The sequence below is a fragment of the Myodes glareolus genome, chromosome 19, assembly GCF_982192425.1.
Source record: "Myodes glareolus chromosome 19, mMyoGla1.1, whole genome shotgun sequence".
Classification (NCBI taxonomy): Eukaryota; Metazoa; Chordata; class Mammalia; order Rodentia; family Cricetidae; genus Myodes; species Myodes glareolus.
In genome coordinates, this window is record NC_142044.1 from 62,461,317 (window position 1) to 62,483,999 (window position 22,683).

The 22,683-nt window shown below is 44.4% G+C and overlaps 1 protein-coding gene across 2 annotated transcripts; it reads left to right on the forward strand.

Moving 5' to 3' along the window:
* Nucleotides 1-3,223: 3,223 nt before the first annotated feature.
* Tmbim6 (transmembrane BAX inhibitor motif containing 6) lies at nucleotides 3,224-22,399 on the forward strand. Of its 2 annotated transcripts, none has more exons than XM_048444602.3 (10): nucleotides 3,224-3,366; nucleotides 13,687-13,769; nucleotides 14,143-14,251; nucleotides 16,353-16,473; nucleotides 17,761-17,809; nucleotides 17,902-17,999; nucleotides 18,196-18,275; nucleotides 18,978-19,078; nucleotides 19,740-19,815; nucleotides 20,678-22,399. In XM_048444602.3, the coding sequence occupies exons 2-10, from the start codon at nucleotides 13,714-13,716 to the stop codon at nucleotides 20,699-20,701; spliced, it is 714 nt and encodes a 237-aa protein (XP_048300559.1). In that variant the 5' UTR covers nucleotides 3,224-3,366; nucleotides 13,687-13,713; the 3' UTR covers nucleotides 20,702-22,399. The 2 variants fall into 2 exon arrangements, with proteins under 2 accessions (XP_048300559.1, XP_048300560.1); XM_048444603.3 differs by having other exon boundaries at nucleotides 3,257-3,366; nucleotides 13,690-13,769.
* Nucleotides 22,400-22,683: the final 284 nt, after the last annotated feature.

Here is a 22,683-nt window from a genome sequence, read left to right on the forward strand (position 1 = left end):
CTTCTCAGATCTTCTATGGGGTTGAAGACTAGATAAATGTAGCTACTTTCCTCTCATGACTTGGCCAAGTTATTTATTATACAAGACTTAAGCTTGTTAGAATAGGATATTTGTACTTATATATAATTTTGTAGGTTTGTACTTACTGTATATAATTTCATAGTAGGCTTAGAACTCTCTAAAACAAAAGGGGGAGATGCTGCGGGAGTACCTTCTGCTCCTTCAGCCAATAGTCGCTGAAGTACAAGCCCACAATGCTGTGGGAGCGCCTTCTGCTCCATCAGCCAATAACCGCTGAAAATACCAGCCCACTGGGGCGTGGTATATTTCTCTTTTAAAAAGAGCTGCAAGTCTCAGCTCGGGCTCTCTTGGTTCCAGGGTTTGATTCTGGCTCCTGCTCCAGCGACGAGGCTCCTTTCCTGATGGTTTGTGTGTATGTAAGTTTTACCCCCCAAAATAAATACCCCTTTAAAACCTAACTGGTGTGGGATTGATTTGCCATTATTACATTGGCCTGCAGGCAAGCCTGTAATGCATTTTCTTGATTGATGATTGATGATTGACGTACGAGGACCCAGCCAACCCCTACCCCTGCCTCTCTGCCTGCTGCCTGTTGTGGGATATTCCTTTACACTGTATGAATATATGCCATTATGATTGGTTTAATAAACAAGTGGACTGGCCAATAACTGAAGATGAAAAATTTAGGTGGGAAAGCCAAAATAAGAATGATGAGAAGAAGGGTAGAGTCAGAGGAGTCGCCAGCAGATGCAGAAAGAAGCAAGATGGGTATGCTATACTTAGAAAAGGTACCACACCACATAGCAAAACATAGATAAAAAAAATATGGGTTAATTGAAAATGTAAGAGTTAGCTAGTAACAAGCCTAAGCTATTGACTGAGCATTTACAATTAATATTAAGACTCTGAGTGATTATTCTAGAGCCACTGCCAGCCCAGGAAAACTCTGCCTACAGCCTATGATCCGAATGTGAAGCTCTTAACTACTGGCTCCAGCATCATGCCTGTCTGCTTCCTGCTATGATGATCATGACTAACCCTCTAAAACTGTAAACAATCCCCCAGTTAAATGCTTTCTTTTCTAAGAATTGCCTTGGACATAGTGTCTCTTCACAGCAATCAAACAGTGTCTAAGACACTAAAGCTAACCTTGAACTCACTATGTAGCCAAGGTTTGGGCTTACTACCACACTTGGCCTTCAAGCGTTTTTATAGCTATATAATATTTTATTGTATGACTATACCATATTTTGTTTGTCTGTTCATCTGGGGTTGGTTTGTTTGTTTTGTAAGACAGAATTTCTCTGTATAGCCCTGGCTGTCCTGGAACTCACTCTGTAGACCAGGCTCACCTTGAACTCACAGAGATTCACCTGCCTCTGCCTCCTGAGTGCTGGGATTAAAGGCATGTGCTACATGGCTGGTCTGAAATATGTAGTTTTGAAAGATGTACTTACTCTAGCTCAGTGTCTGAAACATGCAGTTTGTAGCAGGTCTCAAAAGCACCCAGATGTAGGGTTTGGTGGTGCATGCCTGTAATCCCAGTACTAGGAAGATGAGAAAGGCTGATTCAAGGCTAACCTGAGCTACTCACTAAATTTGTGATTAGCCTGAGGAGACTCCATATCTTTAGGAAGGAAAAAAATCCAAGTTTTGTTAGCTTTTCTTTCTTGTTTTGTTATGGAGTTTGTGGTGCCTAGGAAAAGCCCATAGACTCAATTCGATTCTAGTTAAAAGATTAACTACCAGCAGGATGATCAGTCGCTGATCTGAATTTGAGATTGCTGTGAAGGAGAGGGGCATGGGGAAGTGTTGGGGGAGGCTGCTACTTCATTTGACAATTGCCCTGACTCAAAATAACCACACAGAAATCTGTATTATTGCAATATTGTTTGGCCAATAGCTTAAATGTATTTCTGCCTAACTCTTATATCTTAAATTAACCCATTTCTATTCATCTGTGTATCGCCACGTGCCTGTGGCTTACTGGCAAGGTTCCAGTCATGTCTGTCTCCAGCAGCAGCTACACGGCTCCTCACTGACCCCACCTATTCTCTCTCTATATCTTTTCCACCTGTCTGTATTCTGTTAAGCCATTGGCTAAAAGTAGCTTCTTTATTCATTAACCAATAAAAGCAACACATAATCAGAAAGACTTCCCACACCAGGGAAGAACTTTCAAAGGGGAAAATCACATGGAGGCCTTCACTATTTATGCAACTAAATAAAAATTGTTCTGTTCTGACAATCTAGGCGATTAAGGCAACTCAAAACAATCTTTGAGTGTCTGCTTAAGCAAGTTACAGAAGAAAAAAAAAACAGCCTTATTGTAACAAGTAGTCACGGCTGTACATTTTTGGGTGGGGGCCACTCACTGAATCAAGGTTACTGGGAACTTATCTTCCAGGGACTGGAGTCAGAGACTAACTACTGGTGATTACCAAGATGGAGGCCTAGCATAAAATGGAGCTTCTTTAACCCTAACAGTTTAATCCAACAGAGAACATTCTGCTGTGTAATCAATGCTGGCTAAGAACTGGTTGTGTTCCGGCTAGAGACACGCCTTAAAGAAAAGGCCTGCTCTTTGACCTCCCTTGGCCAGGTCTCCAAAGAGCTGGTTAGGACTGCAAGACCAGTCTTTGCTGCCCTGTTCACACATGACTTACAGAGCCCTTGGTAATTATAAAGAACCACCCATTGTCATGGAGGTTGCTGTCGTCGTAGCCTGTTTGCTTGGGGCTCCAGGACCACCACGTGGCCTTAGAGAGTGACCTCCAGGCTGGGGTCCTAGGGTTCTTGTAGGCTGGACCTTCAACGGCGCTCTGAAGCTTAAGCTCCACTGTATTCACTGTTAAAGGCCCCAGGGAGGCAGTTTTTCTGGGCAGCCTCCGTTTTCTCTCTTTACTATTTCACGAGAAGCCTAAAACCAGCATCTCTGGACTTTTTAGCGCTGTAGTCATTAGTGTCATGGGGTCTCGCTTGGCAGCGGCCTCAGAACTGACACACCCCACTCCACTGCCTCTGCTGATCGGGCATCAGACAGACAGCCTTCCTTCCTAGGGGAAAGAGGGCGGAGGCCTATGGCCACGGAGCCGGTTGGTGGCCACAGCCTGGATTGACAGGGCATTAGCCGAGGACGCTGACGTAACAGCTGCTGTTTATGAACGTACAGCCAACGGAGAGGCGGTAGTGCAACCAAGGACCAATAAGAACTTGCCTGGCCGGGATAGAGGCGGGGCTTCCCGGGGGGCGGGCGTGGGTAGAGCTCCAGAGCCAACGCCGGGAGACTCAGAGCACATCCGGTTTTTGCAGAGCTGGGAAGCTCCTGAGTCGCGGGCCGAGAAGGTACGTGCGAAGCTAGGAGTAGGCAAACCCAGGGTGAGAGGTGCGAGGGAGCAGGACCCGGCTGGGTAGGAGCTTCCGTTTTCGAGCCGCCCAGTCCCTCGGAGGCAGGCCGGCTCTGCGTCGAGATCGAAGCCGGGCCGGGAGGGACGCGGAGGAACTAGTGCCGCGCATGCGCAGGAGCCCCGGCGGGGGCGGGGTGGGGGCGAGTCTGCGGGGTCTCCCGGGCGTTTGGGCCTAGTTTTGTGGCGAAGGCCTCGTAGGAACCTCGCTTGCGTCCCTTTCAGTTTCCACCATCTTCCCCTCAGCCGAGTTCAGAACTTGAATTCGAGACAGGTCCCCCCACTCCTGACTTAGAGGAAAACGAAAGGGAAAGCTGTGTTGTTTGTGTCACTCCCGTCCCACTCGGCGATCGCTGCTGGGCAGCACCTTCTCGGGTTCCCTCAGCCTGGCCTGGCTGAGCCGCTGGGGTCGGGGACTCGGGTTGTGCCTGGGTAGGCAGACTGCCCTGTCACGGCGGGCCGGGTGATGTCACACTTCTCTGTGACACGCGAGATTCCTTAGTTACTTGGAAGCCAACGGTAGAGGCTGGAGGTGAGAGGACCCAGGCTTGGCCTGGCTTCCGGGCTCGACGGAGCGGCCCCCCTCTGATCTGCTAGATTACCTCTGGACAGGTGAGGTGGCGGTAATTGCTCCCACAGGTCCCGAACCAAAGTCTGCTCCGGAAGGGCGGCGATGGGCGGGTTTTCCCTTGGACCCACTGCTGAACCTGTGATAAGTAGGCTTTGACATTTCCTTTTCCTCCTTGTTTTTCTTTTTCTTTCTTACTTTTTTTTAAACAACAAAAACAGGCTATCACGTTGCCAGAGCAGGTTGCGTTTCCTGTCCAATCAGGCTTCTGTTGACCAAACCACAACAAAACCACTTTGAACTTGAGACTCGAGTTTCACAAACACTTGTGAATGTGTAACACTTTAGAAGAGCTGACTGCCTGAAACACAGACAAGGAACTCAAGGTTAAAGGTTAATGGCAGAATTTCTAGTTACTTATTGATATTTGTGAATAATTTATCTTGGGGCTGTGTGGGTAGTTTAAGAGATATGATTCAAGAAAGATTTCCCTGGATTGCATAATCCCGTTTTCATGGCTTCTGCAGACACTTAAGTCTGTAATGGTTGCATTTATTTTCTTCGGTGTTTCTTCATTGTCTAGAATTGTTTCTGTTCTAACTTGGAGAATAAGTTGACATTTAGAGCCCCTTCGGTTTTCCTCCAGTAGAGAGAGGCTTGAGCCCTTGAGAAATGCAGTTCATTATTCATGTGGAAATATGATTTCACAACCTTGTTCTCTCCGTTGATCTGAATGAAGCCTTGTTTTCCCAATGACTAGGAAAAGGAAAAATTAAATACTTAGCATCTCCAGTTTTCCTCCTTGTTACAGATACAGTTTCTTGTACTTGGTAGAAGTGCTAAAAAATACACGAGTGTGGTAGGAATCAACATATGTTTTGGACAGTTATAAAATTGCCTTTTTGAAACCTTTCATTTTTATTGTGGGTGTCAAGAGACCTGAGTTTTCTGATGTTGGTCAAGTCGGTACTGATGTCGGTTTGGTGCCTTACAAAAAAACCATACACTTTTATTTATTTATTTATCTATCTATCTATTTATTTATTTTTGAGACAGGGTTTGTCTATGTAGCCTGGAATATCCTAGAACTTGCTGTATAGACCATACTGGCCTCGAACCCAGAGACCTGCCTGCCTCTGCCTCCTGAGTGCTGCTGGGATGAAAGGCGTGAGCCACCATCACCTAGCATACATATTTTTCTAATTGAGAATCAGTAGAAGTGGTATTAATCATATGTGTGTTCCAGTTGAAGAGGAGGTTGAATTAAGTAGAGGTTATGTGATAGAAAGGGTAGGATTGTAACTCTAGATCTGGTTCTCTCCCACTATTCACTGTTACTAAAACAACTTTAGTGTGGGGCTGGTTCTTTTTTTCATGGACTAATTGTGAGGATAATAGGAGTTATGTCTTAAGTGTATACAATTTAACAACTAAAGTAACAAGTCAAATAAATACTAGATTGTAAACTACATGTCCATTCTTCGATCTTGGACTCTGTTCCTGCACATTAGAAGGAATCAAATTGATACTTTATCATTGGAGATAATGTACTGACTTGAAGAGTTTCATTTTATTTCATAAACTACCCATGGGTATTAATCTCCTTTGGGAAACCACTCATAATGTTCTCACTTCTAAGATTTTTTTTGCTACTTTGTCTTGGCTATAGGATCTGGTACAGTGTCTTCTTTTTCATCCAGTTTTGTTCCCCTAAAGTTTCTAACCAAATTTCATGGTAGCACTCATTCCCCAAAAACGGTATTCAAGACCAGAGAGAGGCTATAGAGACTGGATTGCATTTGAGTAGGTTCCACTCTGAGTGGCTAGCTAAGGAATGTTGCAGTTGTAGGACTCTTATGCTTGTTTGTTTTTAAATTTATTTATTTATTATGTGCATTGGTGTTGTGCCCGCATGTATGCTTGTGTGAAAATGTCAGATCTTGGAGTTAATGACAGCTGTGACCTGCCATGTGGGTGCTGTGAATTGAGTCTGGGTCCTCTGGAAGAACAGCCACTGTTCTTTTTCTTTGGGGGGGGGAGACTACTGGTCTCTAATGAAAGAAGACGTGTTTAGGACATTGAAACTTCTTAGGCTTCACTTCTGTCAAAGAGGTATGGCTTTAGAAAGGGAGATTCAATCATTTCAGATTTGGTTCAAAAAAAGGAATTTGACCCAAGTGTAGTAGTGCACAGGTTTAATCCCAGCCCTCAGGAGGCAGAGACAACCAGATCTCTGTGAGTTCAAGGCCAGCCTGGTCTACATAGCATTTCAGAATGACCAGGGATACTTAGAGAGACCCTATCTCAAAAGAATTGACAATGGAAGGCATTCCTTTAGTAGTGACTGAGGCAGCCCTCTCAAGAGATAAATGCTGTGGTAGCTTAGCCCAGGGATTTGGGGTCAAGTTAAGAGAGAGCTCTGGAGCTTCAGGTCTCCTTCTGATGTCGGCCCAGCCCTCACTTGAAACTGAGCTGCCCAGCTCCTAGAGTAGCACAAGCAACCAGCTAATAATGAAGTTGACTTGAACAAACTGCCATGGCGGCCTATCACTAGGCTGTCGAAGCACCTCGTGGCCCTCTGGGCAGGGGGTGCAGTGAGTGTTAGAGGGAAGGTATGCGCATGGCTTTTTCAAGACCTTCTTAGACATCTTCCTTACCTGTTTACCTTCACTTTCTCCATAGAGAAGTGTTAAGCCTTCATGATGCAGTTGCTGAGAGTTATGGTTGTTGGTTTTTGGGTTTTTTGTTTGTTTGTTTGTTTTGGTTTTTTGAGACAGGGTTTTTCTGTGTAGCAGCCCTGGCTGTTCTAGAACTAGCTCTTGTTGACAGGCTGGCCTTGAACTCATAAAGATCTGCCTGTGTCAGCCTCCCGAAATTAATGGCGTGCACCACCACCGCCTTGTAAGTTATGTATTTTTTAAACAATTTACATGATCTATGTAAATCAGACTTAAATAGAAGTCTAAAACCAGACTTTTTGATGAACATGCAGTGAGCTTGTCCTAAGCTCTCTCTAGCTGCACTGTCTCACTTACAGTCAGCCCCATGAAGAAAAGAGTGTTGTTTTCCCTGGTTGGGAAATGGTGAGACTGAAGCAGAGCGAACCAGTGCCAGATGCTTGCTGTGGTTTTGTGGGGTGCCACAGCTTGCTTAGAGCTACACCTGCAGTGTACTAAGGATGGGTGTGCATATACGGAGGCTAAAAACTCGTCAGAAGAGACAGTCTTGCCCCACCCTTTAAAATTACATCTACCGGGAGCTGGAGAGATGGTTTGTGCATTAAAAGCACTGGTTGTTCTGGGTTCAATTCCCAGCACCCACTTGGCCCCTCACAACTGTCTGTAACTCCAGTTCTAGGGGATCTGATACCCTCACACTCATTCACATAAATAAATTTTAAAAAAATACATTTACTGTGGGGATGGGGGAAGCGTGTGTATAGAGGTCAGAGTACAGCATTCAGGGGTTGGTTCTCTTACATGTGGGTCCAGGGTGTCAAACTCAGTTTGTCTGGTTTGGCAAGTAAGCACATTTAATCAGTCATCCATCCGCCTTGGGTTTTTGTTTTTCCTTTACTTACCAATTGGTCCCCTATGGAGGTGCAGGGAGAGCAATCAAGATAGTTGAAGGTTTGCAGGATAGCTAGTTTATAGGAGGGTAAAACAGTAGTTCACCATCTAGTGTCTAATGTGTATCTAAATAGCATTTGTCGTTCATGTTAGGCAGTGTTCATGTCAGTGTACATTGAGGTAACTTCTGTAATTTTCAGCTGTGATACTTTCTGTCTGGAGTAGATTTAGAGGCTTCTGCATATTTCATTTGTACTGTATTTACTGTATGTGTTGAAATAAAATTGCTTTTTTTTTCCAGTGGTGGGTAGGACATTTTACATATTATGAAAGCATTCTATCACTGAACTGTTCCCAGTGCCTGCTGGTTTTGTGTGTGTGTGTGTGTGTGTGTGTGTATGTGTGTGTGTGCGCGCGCGCCTTGGTTTTAGTAAGTCTCCACTGTGAAGGGCAGGGCGCTGAAACTCCCGCTCTGTTTCAGCCTTCTTCTGTGCTGGGATGAGTTGTATCCTCTCAGCTCCCGCTTTTTGTTTTGTAACTTGGGGTGGCTCTAGCGGAGGAAGCTACCCCTGTCACTTCAACCAAACTATGAGCATAACAAATTTTGATAGGTTCTGTTAATATTTGGAGTTCCTATTGCCTTAAAGGTAGGCCATAAAATGAGGTGCATAGCCAAAGGATTTTGGTTGTAACTAAAACATATTAGCATTTTTTTCCTTTTATACATGAAGTCTGAGCAGATTCCCCAATGCCCCGAAGGCACTGCCGTTTAATTTTTGTGTGAATAATCCCTCAACTGTTTCACAGTTGACTATTTCTATTGCTAGGAATCTGTTTCTAAGTTTCTGTATGAATTAGAGTTTATGATGAGATAGACCAATGATTTTCTTTTAAGATTATGCTTCATTATATAGCCCAGGCTACCCCCAAAGTTAAATTTATCCTGAGAAGTCTTGAGATTACAGAAGTGTACCACCATACCTAACTTGTTGACTTTTGTAATAGTCTTAGTTATATGTCAGATACATCACAGTGAATTTTGGAGCAATTTGGACTCCCCATGTATACTGGAGTGATGCTTATTTTTGTACTGTCTGAGATTGAACCTAGGGCTTCACTTGTGCTAGGCAAGTGTTCTACTACTGAACTATATCTCCAGTCCAATATTTCTTTTTTCACCATGACAAAAAAAAAAAAAATAAAGCACTGCATCTTTAAAAACAAAAATCCAAGACCATGATGGGAATACCCACTGAAACAGCTTACCTTGAACTAATGGGAGCTCAGCGACTCCAGCATGACAATGGGGGAACTGGCATAGGACCAAACTAGGCCCTCTGAATGTGGGTGACAGTTGTTTGGCTGGGGCAGACTGTGGGCTACTGGCAGTGAGACTAGGATTTATCCCTACTGCTTGTACTGGCTTTTTGGAGCCCATTCTCTTTATAGGGATACTTTGCTCAGCCTAAATATGGGGCGGGGAGAGGGGGTTGGTCCTGCCACAAAGCAATGTGATAGACTTTGTTGACTTCCCATGGGAAGCCTTACCCTCTCTCAGAAGTAGATGGTGGGTAGGGTGAGGGGAGCTGACGGAGGGGAGGGAGTAGGAACTGGGATTGGTATGTAAAATGAGAAAAGATTTTTTTAATTAATTAAAAAATTCTAACACATTGCTCAATGCAGAGGTCTGGTGCTGTATAAAATATCCTTTTTTTTTTTTTTTAATGTATGTGTCAGGACCAGGCACAGCGGCATACACCTTTAATGCTAGCACTTGGGAGTCAAAAGCAGGTGGATTTCTTTGGTGAATTTCAGGCCAGCCAGGGCTACTCTCAAAAAGAAAAAGAGAGAAAAAAGAACCTTGGGGGAGCACTTTATCTCTATTTCTACCCCCATTCTCCCCAGTTTTGAGCACTTTATCTCTATTTCTACCCCCATTCTCCCCAGTTTGGACAACTGTAAAGCAGAGCTACATTTCCTTCCACCCGAGACCTGCTTCCCCTTACATTTTACCTTTTCCAAAATGAAATGTGGCATATACTTTAAGTATATACAGTACTACTTTTTAAAAAAGAAAAGTTGGAGCCGGGCGGTGGTGGCGCACGCCTTTAATCCCAGCACTCGGGAGGTAGAGGCAGGCGAATCCCTGTGAGTTCGAGGCCAGCCTGGTCTACAAGAGATAGTTCCAGGACAGGCACCAAAAACTACAGAGAAACCCTGTCTCGAAAATTCAAAAAAAGAAAAAAAAAGAAAAGTTGGAAATTTTTATTACTTTGTGTATGTATGTGATGTGTGTGACCATGGATGTGTCACAGCATGACACAGCATTTGTGTGGAGCCAGAAGACAGTGTTTGAGAATGCGAGTCAGCGCTGTTTTCACTGGGAATGGATCTGCTTTAACATTAGCCATCTTGTAGAACAATTGCTTTAATTAGCATATTTCACTTAAAGTTTGAAATAGACTGGGCGTGGTGGCACAGGTTTTTAATCCCAGAACTCAATAGGCAGAGGCAGGCAGATCTCTGAGTTCAAGGCCAGCCTGATCTACAGAGTGAGTTCCAGGGCTGCACAGAGAAACCCCCCCCCTTTTAATTGAAATAGGTAGTGAAATAAACAAACAAATATATATGGAAGTTTTAACCTGGTGTGACACATGCAATCTCAGCACTTGGGACACTAAGGATTGAAGGTTTCGCTTGCATAGTGAGACTGTGTTTCACAGCAGTGTATATTTAGTATTTTAAACTGGAAGTTACTGATAAGTCAAGGAAAAACTAAGTATTTGACATTCTCATTCTTACACAGGCTGTCTTACCTTTTCTTCATAAGACTAAGTGTTTTACATGCAAATATGTCTATGCATCACATTTGTGCCTGGTGCCCTCAGTTCAAAGGAGGGAGCTACATCCCTGGAGCTGGAGTTACAGCTGCAAGCTGCCATGTGGGAGCTAGGATTGAACCTGGTCCTGTGAAAGAGCAGCCAGTGGTCTTAGCTGCTGAGCCCTCTCCAGCCCCTATCTTTTTGTGTATCAACTGAAAGCTCCAGAAGGAGGCAGTCAGTACCTTCTGGAACATGTCAGAGAGCAAACTGGGAAAGAGTCTGTCACTGTGCTCTCACAGTTTTCCTCAGAGGGTCTGGTTACAGGAGTATTGCCCCTTTCTGACTAACAACCCCTGGGTATTTAAGGCCCCCTCCCCCTATTGCTGATTGAAATTGGAAACAAGAGGTAGTATAACACTTCTGCTGTGAGTGCTGAGAAACCTGGCTGTGGAGGTTGCAAGTGTTCTCTGGGGACATCATTAGGAGTGTTAATGGACGCCTTAAAGACACTTTCCAGTTGCTGGATTGTACCATCCTGTAAGTGTGCTCTCTGGAGAATGCATCATCATGGTTGTGGAATACTGTTTGGCCTTGCAACAGCCTGCAATAGTTGCACCATCTAGACCAAGCGGGTGCAGAAACCAGTGACTGGAGAGGAGAGCAGCAGCTCTGGTAGGGTCTGCACTTCTCATCAGATCTGTTCTCGAACTGAACTAACTAGAGTCAGGGTAAGTAGGGGTGAGGAAGGAGGCGGCCTGAGAAGGCCAGCCTGTACCCAAACTGCATCTTTGTGGCTTTAGGGTTGTAACTTTGATTGCAGGCTAATGGTTGTGTGCCCACCCCCTTTAGTAAATTGGGAACAGAGTGGGCATTGTGTGTTTAATAAGGTGTGTGTGTGTGTGTGTGTGTGTATGTGTGCATGTGCGTGTGTTTGTATTTGGGAAAGCTGAACGCTCTTGATCAGATCTTAGTTCTTAGACTAGATGTGTTTATTCTAGATTGTATGTGAGATAGGAGAAACTGGATATGGTTTGCTTGGGTTTTGTGTTTGCTTTTAAATTTCTGTGGAGGGGGGAGTTGCACTGCCTGCATATTAGGCTTGTGGGGGTCACAGTAGAAAGGGGGTGGTACATGTCCTGCTTTGGTTCCAAAATGCTGTCTGACATTTTGGAACTGTTGGGAAAATCTGAATAAGGTCTGTAAATCGGGTGATAACATTGTATCTTAATATTCTGGTTTTGATGAGTGTTTTCCAGATATACATACTTAGTATTAGACCATTGTCTACATAGTTTAAGAAAAAGATTTTAAATCTTTATATTAAATATTGTTATATGTGGAGGAGGGCAAAGGCAGATACTAATATTTAAGAAATCTAAGAGGAGAATATCAAGTGGGTTGGTGAGACGGCTCAGTGGGTTATATGCTTCCCATGAAAATGTTAAGGCCCTGAACCTCAGAACCCACGTAAAAGCCAGGCATGGTGGCTCCACATTTGATCCCAGTACTCTAAAGGGAGATAGGAGGCAGAGACAATAGAATCCCTAGCAACTCACAAGCCAGCTAGCCTGACACGTACAGTAGTGAATAACAGATGTCTCAGTGGAAGTGGAAGGTGAGAACCAAGAATACAGAGGGAATATTTATACGATTGCAATCTTTATATAGGAAGGCTTCCTTGGGAGCCTAAACATGGTGGTACATGCCTTTAATCCCAGCACTTGGGAGGCAGAGACAGACAGATCTCTTAAATTCGAGGCCAGCCAGCCTGGTCTATGTAATGAGATCCAGTCTAGTCAGAGCCTCTAGTAAGTCCAAGTCTTAGACAAATGAATCGGAGGGAGCTGGAGAGGTGACTCAGCAATTAAGAGCACTTGCAGCTCTTAAAGAGGATCTGTTTGGTTCCCAGCACCCATATCAGGTGACTCACAATTTCCTACAACTATAGTTCCAGGTGATCAGATCTCTTCTTGTGGCCTCCTTGGGCTACATGCATGTCATGCTCAGATGTACATGCACGCACACACACACCCATAAAGTAAAACAATAACATTTTTAAAGGTTCTAATACTATAAAAAACAACAAAATTCTTGTGTACTTTATGTTCATGGAGATATAGAAATTTTAAAAATTATGGCTTTCCATTGAGTTTTTCAAATGTGTTATTGTAAATTGCCCTAGAACAAGGATTGAATCCACTCCTGGGCAGTGCCACACTTTCACCCCAGCACTCCACAGCAGATTGCTGTGGATTTCAGGCCCGCTAGGGCTTACATAGTGGGACCATGTCTGAAAGGAATAAATAAATGGCCATTTATTTATTTATTTATTTGGTAATCTTTGAGGTAGTTTTTTCTTTCTTTTAATTTTTTTTTTGAGACAGGCTTTCTCTTAGCTTTGGAGCCTGTCCTGGAACTAGCTACAAGAGCTACAAGAGCTACAAGACCAGGCTGGCCTCCAACTCACAGAGATCCGCCTGCCTCTGCCTCCCAAGAGCTCTGGGAATAAAGACATGCCACCACCGCCTGGCTGAGGTACTTTTTCTGAGAGAATTGATTCTCTAGTATCTTGAAGCAGTGACATGATTGTTCCAAGGTAGATGAAGCCCTTGCTGTGCAAACCTTGAGTTCAACCCCAACACCGAGTACCATCTGTGGAAGGTGAGAACTCCCAGAAGTTGTCCTTTGCCCTCCACATAACAGTTGTGTTACCCACACATTCAATAGAGACAGACAAACAAAACTCGATGAGTTCTTTGAACTAGATTGCTAATTGAAAAATTCTCCTGTAAACTATCTTTTGGTAGGGGAGGGGTGTTCAAGGTAGGGTTTCTCTGTAGCTTTGGAACCTGTTCTGGAACTTGCTCTGTAAACCATGCTGGTGTCAAACTCATAGGCCTGCCTCTGCCTCCCAAGTGCTGGAATTATAAAGGCGTGCACCACCATTGACGGGTGTAAACTATCTTTTTAAAGACAAATCTGCCCTTTAAAAATTGTAAATACTGCCTGGTGGTGGTGGTGGTGGTACACGCCTTTAATCCCAGGCAGAGGCAGGTGGATCTCTGTGAGTTCAAGGCCAGCCTGGTCTACAAGAGCTAGTTCCAGGACAGGCTCCAAAGCCACAGAGAAACCCTGTCTCGAAAAATCCAAAATAAAGATGGTTTTATGTCTTTTGTCTTTTTTAAAGAGTTGATTGGGACTTTTAATTTTCCAAAGCTTGTATACTGCCTTTTTTTAAAAAAAATATACCTGTGCTCTTAAGTGTCCTGGTGGCTATAAAATAATCTTTTCTTCCTTCTTAGCAGGTGTGCTGAGCAGACTTCGGAACCATGAACGTATTTGATCGGAAGATCAACTTTGATGCCCTCTTAAAATTTTCCCATATGTAAGTGATTTAACCTTGACCATTGTCCCTTGCTGCATTTCTTGTCACACCTAGTTTCTTTTCTTAGTTGGATAACTTTTATAGGTGACAATAAACAAATTGGCTAGATTGTGAAGCCTAGCAAGAGCAGCCAAATCAGGGCTACTGTGTAGTCACCAGGGAGTCATCTGTTCCAGTTGGGCACTGACTGCTCATATGTTTGAGATTTGGGCTCTTCTCTAGCAAGTTCTGTTAACCCATTTTCCGCACATTCTTTTCTGTTATTATATGTTCTTCCCAAAGTATCTCAGACTGTTCATAACTTTTTACAGAGAAATGATTTGTAGCTTAGAGATGAGTCCAGACATGACGTGCTGTGAACACTCTTTCCTAGAACTCCCTCGACACAGCAGCACCTAAAGAAGGTCTATGCCAGCTTCGCACTCTGCATGTTTGTGGCGGCGGCAGGGGCCTATGTCCATGTGGTCACACATTTCATTCAGGTAAGAACACGTTTCTATGGGGTGAGTGGCACAGACTCCATTAGGAAGGAAACAGCTTAACAGGGCAGCCTATTTCTATGCCCTCTGTAATATTCTTATCAGTAGTTTGATATCAGAACTCAGCCAGACATCATTAAACCATTAACGTTTTCTGGCAACTGTTCCTCTCTTGGAAACTGAACACAGGAATCTCTTCTACTGGGTACTTGGCCCTAAAGGCATTCAGCTGATGCTGGCTGACATACAAGACCCCATCCTCAGACGTGAATCAGGTGCTGGCACTCCATGGCACGGTGCCTGTCCCACCTTTTCTTCTTTGTTGCCTCATTGACTGTGGAATGCTTGGAACAAAACACCAGTTATATAATTAATTGTCAGATTAGGCAAGGTTGGGACGTGCACAGATTTGACCCATTTCATTATGTTCATGCCTGGGAGAAGCCCTCAGCTACTTATTGGTCTAGGGAGGAAAGTTTGGGTTTGACTGACAGAGGTAGAAGGTTCATTTTTTATTTTTATTTAAAGAATAACCAAAAAGTTTGAAGTTTCCGTAGTCCCAAACTTGAGAGCGGCTGTTTTTAGCATAAACGCAGAGGTACATTTGTGTTGACATTTGCCACTGTGATGAATTGTCCTTTTGTTCAGGCCTCTCCTGCCAAGAGTTGTATGAAAAACTGCTTTTGAAACTCAGAAGGGCGAGGCTGATCCTTGAGTTCAAAGCAGGTTCTGGGTCTTTTTTTCTGTTTTTGTGTTATTTTTGCATTTTTGTTGTTTGTTTGAAATAATGTAAAATGCACTTGGTTCTCAATGCAAACTGACTTTTTGCACTTAGGGATTCAACTACTCGGTAATCACTGTTTAGCACTTTTGTAAACGTGTAAAGTAGTGAAAACTTAGATTCATCTTTTACGACATGCCCGGGGAGGTTAGGATCAAGCCTCTCTCACGTGTTACTTTCACAGGCCCAATGCCACCTTTGTGCTTTTTTGTGTGCCAGGGATTTAACCCAGATTCATACATGCTTCTTACCACTGAGCTGTACGCCAGCCTGGTTTATACTTTCAGCTAGGCTTTTACGTAGATCTGGCTGGACGTTCTGCCTGTGCTGCATTGTAGTTAAAGGTGTACACCATCGCGGCCTGCCCTGTTCTGTGTTTTTGTTCCTGATTTCATCAAAAAACAGCATGGTGCTTAAGTAGTAATATGTCTTAATATGGTGGTTGATTTACTTCAGAGAGAAAATGTTCTTGTCTTAGTGGCTCTGTGAATCAACGGTGTATGTCAAATAAGTGCCTTAAAAAACAACACGTAAAGTAAGGTTATGTGTTTGTCATTCTATGAAAATGTGACCAGAGAGGTGCAGAAACCTCTCTGTATCCCCCCAGGAACACTCAGTAATTCCACATCTAGTTAATAACTGTACCTTTTAACTGCTCTCAGTGGTAAGAATGGAGCTGTACCTTTCTGTAACGGCAGGAACTTCAGTGCCCATGATTAGCCTCCTAACACCTGTGGGTGGGTTTTCCCCTTAAAATTTTTATTTTTATTAGAAAAGTAATGTTACTGTAGGAAATGAAAAAATAGCTGAGTGATTTTAAGCCTCTAGAAGCCAGATAACATTGTGTGCGTCTGTACTGCCAGCACGGCAACAGAGGCGGCAGGATCCGAGTACAAACCTCTGTAAAAACACCCCTCCCCAGCCTTCCACAGTCATGTGTGCCTGTGCTCGTGGGTGAGCCTGGGTGTGCCACAGTGCACATGTTTCTTTAACCACTTGAGTCCTAGGGATCAAATAACTTAGGTCAACTGGTATTTTTTGTTTCGTTTGTTTGTATGTCTCTGTCCTCCAGAGACAGTGTGCTCGCAGCACTTTTCTGTCTGACTCGGTAGCTCTGTAATTGAAGGTCACAGAAGGCCTTTGCCACCGGTTGTGCTCATAGCCCTCACCTCCAGGCCTCTGGTTTCTCCCCCACCCCTTCTCTCTGAGAACATACTACCTTCTCCTCTCCCTCTGGATTAAAAAGAAAATGTTAGAAATTTCAGATTAGTATTTGAACCTAGTAAACATGAACTTTGAAGTGTTTGTGACTGGCTCCCACAGGCTGGCCTGCTCTCTGCCTTGGGCTCCTTGGGCTTGATGATCTGGCTGATGGCAACACCTCATAGTCATGAAACCGAGCGAAAAAGATTGGGACTTCTTGCTGGCTTTGCTTTCCTCACAGGTATGTGAAGAGGTTGTTGGGGACATAAGAGGTGTTTTTTGTTTGTTGGTTGGTTTTTGTCTATGTACAGTTTTTTAAAAACAGTTCTTTCTGTAGCGTTTCCCTAAATTCTATCACACTGCTGTGATATCTCTTTTCTGGTCTCCTTGATCTGTACCCACCAGTCAGTTACCCACCAGTCAGTCACACATATTTGAGCATTTTTGTTTTGCTTTGTACTGCTTCCTTGTTGCATATAGACTGTTCTTGTCTTGCATATAGAGTTAAGCACCTTCTATCTAGTACTTGATAGCTAGCAACTATGACCTAAAAATAGGTGTGGCTCGAATGAGGTCCGTGACCTTTTAAATGGTAGGCACGAACTAAGAGTCTCGTTAAAAGTTCATTTCTTGCTGGGTGTGGTGGCGTACACCTTTAATCCTAGCACTTGGGAGACAGAGGCAGGCAGATGTCTGAATTTAAGGCCAGCCTGGTCTACAGAGGGAGTTCCAGGACAGCCAGCCAGGGCTATACAGAAACCCTGTCTCAAAAAAAAAAAAAAAAAAAAAAAGTTAATTTCTTTTAGAATTCTCATTGAAGAAAACAGATTGGAGCTATATAATAAAGTACTTTAAAATGCATGGGTTTCTTCTGTACAGTGTTAAGGAAATTTTAAAAAGGAAGAGATTTAGGATTTAAGACTTGGCTCAGGGAACACTAATTATTGGACGTGTTGGGAGATTATCAGGGAGGAAATAGCCAGAGTAGAAAAAATGCTGGGTTGCTTGCCTGTCACCATGTGATCACCCCAAAAAACTGGTCTGACTGCCCTTCACTGCAAGACTGGCTGCCAGGCTCTGTTTCTGTCCTCCTACCGTGCCTGAGGCGCATTACAGTCTCAAGGACACATGACATTTGACATTTCTGCTTTTGTGTTGTTTTTCATTTTTATTCTTCCTTAAAACATCCGTGGTTTTCTGCTAAGAGGACTGATATACCTATGAATTAACTCAGTTATATATTCTCTTGAAAATAAGGAAAGGGTAGAGTAAAAGAATTGTTTTGGTTCCTTTGTTTGTTTTTGTTTTTTTGAGACAGGGTTTCTCTGTGGCTTTGGAGCCTGTCCTGGAACTAGCTCTTATAGACCAGGTTGGCCTCGAACTCAGAAATCCACATGCCTCTGCCTCCCAAGTGCTGGGATTAAAGGCGTGCACCTCCACCACCCAGCTTCTTCTTCTTTTTTTTTTTTTTTTTTTTTTTTTTTAATGAGAATGTCTGTGATCAGAATTGTGGTAATTTGTTTTGTAGGAGTTGGCCTGGGCCCTGCTTTGGAGCTGTGCATTGCTATCAATCCCAGGTAACTGTTTTACTGTGTTACTGTGTTGATGAATATGCCCTCTAAACAGACCACATAGTTGGAGCTCTCCCTCATGGCCTTTTCTTTCACAGCATCCTCCCCACTGCTTTCATGGGCACGGCTATGATCTTCACCTGCTTCAGCTTGAGCGCGCTCTACGCCAGGCGCCGGAGCTACCTGTTTTTGGGAGGTATGGACTGGAAAACAAGCCCTGGGCTCTGTTCTGGTACAATTGTCAGTAGGTCGCCTTTTCTACCTCAAGTCTTTGGTGACTTGGGTTGAAATTAAAAGCCTTCATTTGGGGAGAGTTAGAAATGACCTTAATGGGATTGTTTTTGCCCAGCTTTGGCTTTTCTCATGACAAGGTTTTTGCTCTCTCTTACTAGGCATCTTGATGTCAGCCATGAGCCTCATGTTCTTGTCCTCCCTGGGGAACCTTTTCTTTGGATCCATTTGGCTATTCCAGGTGAGGTTTTACAGTTTCCAGCAGTCATTTGTTCCATTTTTCTCATCTAATTCTAAGTCAAAAGAGGTGACTCCTTGGCTTAGAGGGATGGCTCAGACGTTAAGAGCACTGGCTGCTCTTCCAGAGGTCCTGAGTTCAATTCCCAGCAGCCACATGGTAACTCACAATCATCTGTAGTGGGATCTGGTGCCCTCTTCTGGCATTTAGGCTACACACAGGCAGAACATTGTATGCATAATAAATAAATAAATCTTTAGAAAAGAAAAGGAGCCAGGCATGGTGGCACACACCTTAATTTCAAGACAGAGAGAGGCAGGCAGTTTGAGGCCAACCTGGTCTACAGAGAAAGTTCCAGGACAGGCTTCAAAGTTACACAGAGAAACCCTGTCTCAAAAACCAAACAAATAAAGGTGTCTTCTCTAGAACCCCACTTTCTTTGGGCAGTGCCTACAGACCTTGAGGACCTTCAGAGGACATGGCCTCCCGCCATGACTAGACACTGTTGAGGAGAACCGACTTGCTCAGAGACTATTTCTCTCAGTCCAGATTAGTGACCTGGAGTGAAAACAGAATTGTGTCTTGAGGAGTAATATGGACTTTACTGTTAGCATATGATATGTTTTCAAAGGGTAAGAGGCAGGAAGTAGACTTTTTTTCCCCACTACTATCTACCACATGTAACTGTCTCTTTTTTTTTCTTAGGCAAACCTGTATATGGGGATGCTGGTCATGTGTGGCTTTGTCCTTTTTGATACTCAGCTCATTATTGAGAAGGCTGAAAATGGAGATAAGGATTACATCTGGTGAGTGTGAGAACTGGTCCACAGTGAAGGTTGACACAAACTGTTCCGTTCCATGGCTCTACAATGAGAGGGTGGTCTCACCACTGGTCACTGGTACTTAGTAGTTCCAGATTCCGACATGGTCTCTGTTGAGTACAAAGCCTGGTCTCCTGGTCCTCATGGATTTGTGTGGTTGGAGGAGGCTGCTTGTTTGTCCTGGCCGCCAGAACCAAAATAACCACACAGAAACTGTATTAATTAAATCACTGCTTGGCCCATTAGCTCTAGCTTCTTATTGGCTCTTACATATTAATTTAACCCATTTCTATTCATCTGTGCATCACCATGAGGTTGTGGCCTACCAGCAAAGTTTCAGCATATCTGTCTCCAGCTGCGGCTCCATGGCGTTTCTTTCTCCCCACCTTCCTTCTGCCAGCGTTCAGTCCAGTTTTTGCCGCCTACTTAAATTCTGCCCTATCAGTAGGCCAAGTTAGTTTCTTTATTCATTGACCGATAAAAGCAACACACAGACAGAAGGACCTCGCACACCAGATTTGTTGAGTTGACTGTTTCTTGGGGGTGGAGGGTGGAGTGTTGGAGGGAGTGACTCGCAGGTGGGCACTAGGGCTTCCTGGGGAAGGAAGTGGGAGGTACTGTGAGTGAACTGGTTCTTCTCTTTCAGGCACTGCGTTGACCTTTTCTTAGATTTTGTTACACTCTTCAGGAAGCTCATGCTGATCCTGGCTTTGAATGAGAAGGTTAGTGAGTCCACAGCCTGCACATGAGGGGGTGGCTCGTGCTCACGTCTGTGTGGATATGAGACTTTGAAAAGTTGGTCATTCACTGTGTAGGGCAAAAATAGGTGAAAGGCAGGCAGGTTCCTCAAGCAAGAGGGGAACCAAAGTCTATGCTATCGAAGAAAAAAAGACCAAACAATTTCCTTACATCTTAACTAGTCCTGGAGAGGAATTTCAAATGGCAGGCAGCTGTGGTGACTGCACTTATGGAGAGTAAGGCTGCAGGTATTGTGAGGACTCAGAAAGGGGCTGGAGAAGATTGCATGTATACATGTACATTGCATGCATTGGATCCCCTGGAACTGCAGTTACTGATAGTTATCCCAGGAGACAATTCTGAGCCACTCTGTGTGTGCTGGCAATCAAACCCAGGTTCTCTGCAAGAGCAGCCAGTGCTCTTAACTGCTGAGCCGTCTCTCCAGTCCCATCCATTTATTAATCTTATTTTTTCCCCCAAAACAGTCTAGTCTAGTCTAGCAGCAGAAAAGCCATGAACCTCTGAGCTTTCCTTTATAAGTGACTCAGGAGCAGAAGTGAATGAGAGCTGGGGGCAGGGTGGGGGGCAGTGACAGGGTATTATTGTGGTTCTGTTTGGGCTGTATCGCAGTTGGACTGAACACCGTGGAGATAACACTGTTCCTCTCAGCTGCTGGACTCTGTTCCTTTTCTGTCTTGGGCTTGCACCTAAGTTGAGAGGACTCGGTTCACGCAAGCGTTTTTCGTCCTTTTCACTGTCGGATTCCTTCACACCCTTTGCCAGCACGCGCTCGTTGGATCTGCAGGTCAGGGGTAAAGTACTGAGGTGGTTTTTCTTCGTTTGTAGGACAAGAAGAAAGAAAAGAAGTGACTTGGGCCCCAGCCTCCCAGCTCAACTCCTCTCCCACCCTTCATTTCTCTGCACACATTACAGGTGTCGTGTTCTATGATAATGAAAAGCATCAGAAAAGCTTTTGTACTTTGTGGTTTTCTCTATTTTGAATTTTTTGATCAAAAAACTGATTAGTGAATATAGTTTGGAGTTTGGCTTCACATTCCTGAGGTTTCCACGCTCCCTTTTCTGACAACCTATCCATAGCCTATTGCTCTGCTCAGGCAGCCAGTACGCCAAGACGAGGAGCGAGGAACAGATGTCTGCCTTCCTACCACGCCTCCACAGATGGACCCTCCTGGACTCTTGCTGGAGCCTCTTTGGCCCTTGTGTTTGGTTTTCACAGTCCAGTGAGACTGGGCAGAGTGTTTTCCTTGAGAAGGAGCTCACCTGTCCTGTCAACCTGCCAGAGGCTCTGGTGGGTGCTTTGCCGCCGCCTCTGCCTGAATTGGTCTGGCAAATGCCTTTCGCCTTGCCACGATGAGGAGAATGTGGATTTGTGGGTGTTCCCTTTCCCACCCCTGAGTGACCTGCTTTCCATCCAAGGGGTGGGGAGGACGACTGTTGTCAGGCACCCGTGAAGCGCTCTGAGCATGTATGGCAAGGGAGAGGTCACAATTTTCAAGTATCCCTATTGGATTTTGTTGGTGGTGGTTTTTTAAAATTATTACTTTTATTACTGATTGGCTTCCACTAGGTGACTGTGGTTAAATCTTGGAGGAAGGATAGGAAAGAGGAATGATTGAGCCTCAGGGCTAATTGTACTAACTCTTTTCAGAAAAAACCTTGTAAGGACTGCAGCAAGGGACAAGTCTCTACCAGTTGAGCACTTCCTTGCAGGGAGTCTCGACTGCGGTAACTTGAAGGTGGCACTCCTAACAGCTCTTCAGTGCATTTGTGTCTGTCTGCCTGGACACTGTTAGGGAGTCAGGCCAGAGATTTGAGGCAGTAGGTAATGTTCACCTACAGATGCACTTTAGTTAGTTTGCTTTGTTGACCTGTTTCTAGAAATTTGTTGGTCTAGGCAGAAGCCAAGTGACCAAAACTATGGGCCACCAGTCTGCGCAGAAGGTTCCATCACGAGTTGCCGTGGCCCTGGCTACTTGTGGTTTCTATTCAAAAAGAATCAAACTACTGAGAGCCCATTACCAGCAGGATAGCGCTTTTGACTTTCCCTGCTCACAGCCAGTACAGTTGAACACAGTGGCTCATGGTTTACTGCCCCATGACACTGCCTCTGCAGTGGTGTGCCCCAGAGTGGCTCAGCGCCACTGGGGTGCTGCCCTGTTTGCCTGCTGCCCTCTGCCCTGGCTTGGACTTAAACCTAAGAACATCAGCCACTCTCCAGAACAGTGAATCTCTGCAAGCCCTAAGGATCTGACGTAGTTCCACCTCTTGAAGCCAGACTCCACCTCTTGTGCTTTCTTGCTTGGGATAAAGGAATTTTTCTTTAGAAACAGTGCCAAGAATGATAAGATATAAAACTACTTTTAAAGAAGATGCCTAACAGGTTTTAATACAGGTGTCATTGTCATTTCCTCTCTGTCCTAGTTCCTTGGTTTTTCAGCTCAGGCTGCATTCTCTAACTCATACTGTGAAGACAAAGGTGTTTTTGATTAAAAAAGTATATCTACATAGTCTTAATTTGTAAAAAATAAAGAAAATTCCTTAACCTTTTCTGATGTCTAAGTGTGTTAAATCAAGGGCGGGCTGGTAGGGGGCTGGGGTACTGTTTGGGATATTGCTGGTGGGAGCTGGAAGTTAACTGTATGCTTCTCAGAGGCAGAAACAAAGACCAAACTTAGGCCTCCCATTCTGGAACCCCAGCATGCCCAGCCTCCAGAGCCCTCTCCTCACCCTGGCCTTTGCTGGTGGTAGTAGCCAACACGGTTAAGCTGTGCACCAGCTTCTGGATCGGGGGATGCAGATCACTTACTGCAAGTACTCAAGTTCACTCTCTC

What these genes read in the sequence shown, in the direction of transcription:
- Tmbim6 (XM_048444602.3), top strand. Translation starts at nt 13,714, where the DNA reads ATGAACGTATTTGATCGGAAGATCAACTTTGATGCCCTCTTAAAATTT. An exon ending in CTCTTAAAATTTTCCCATAT is followed by an intron (nt 13,770 to 14,142) that starts GTAAGTGATTTA and finishes ACTCTTTCCTAG; the next exon opens with AACTCCCTCGACACAGCAGC. An exon ending in GAGCTACCTGTTTTTGGGAG is followed by an intron (nt 18,000 to 18,195) that starts GTATGGACTGGA and finishes CTCTCTTACTAG; the next exon opens with GCATCTTGATGTCAGCCATG.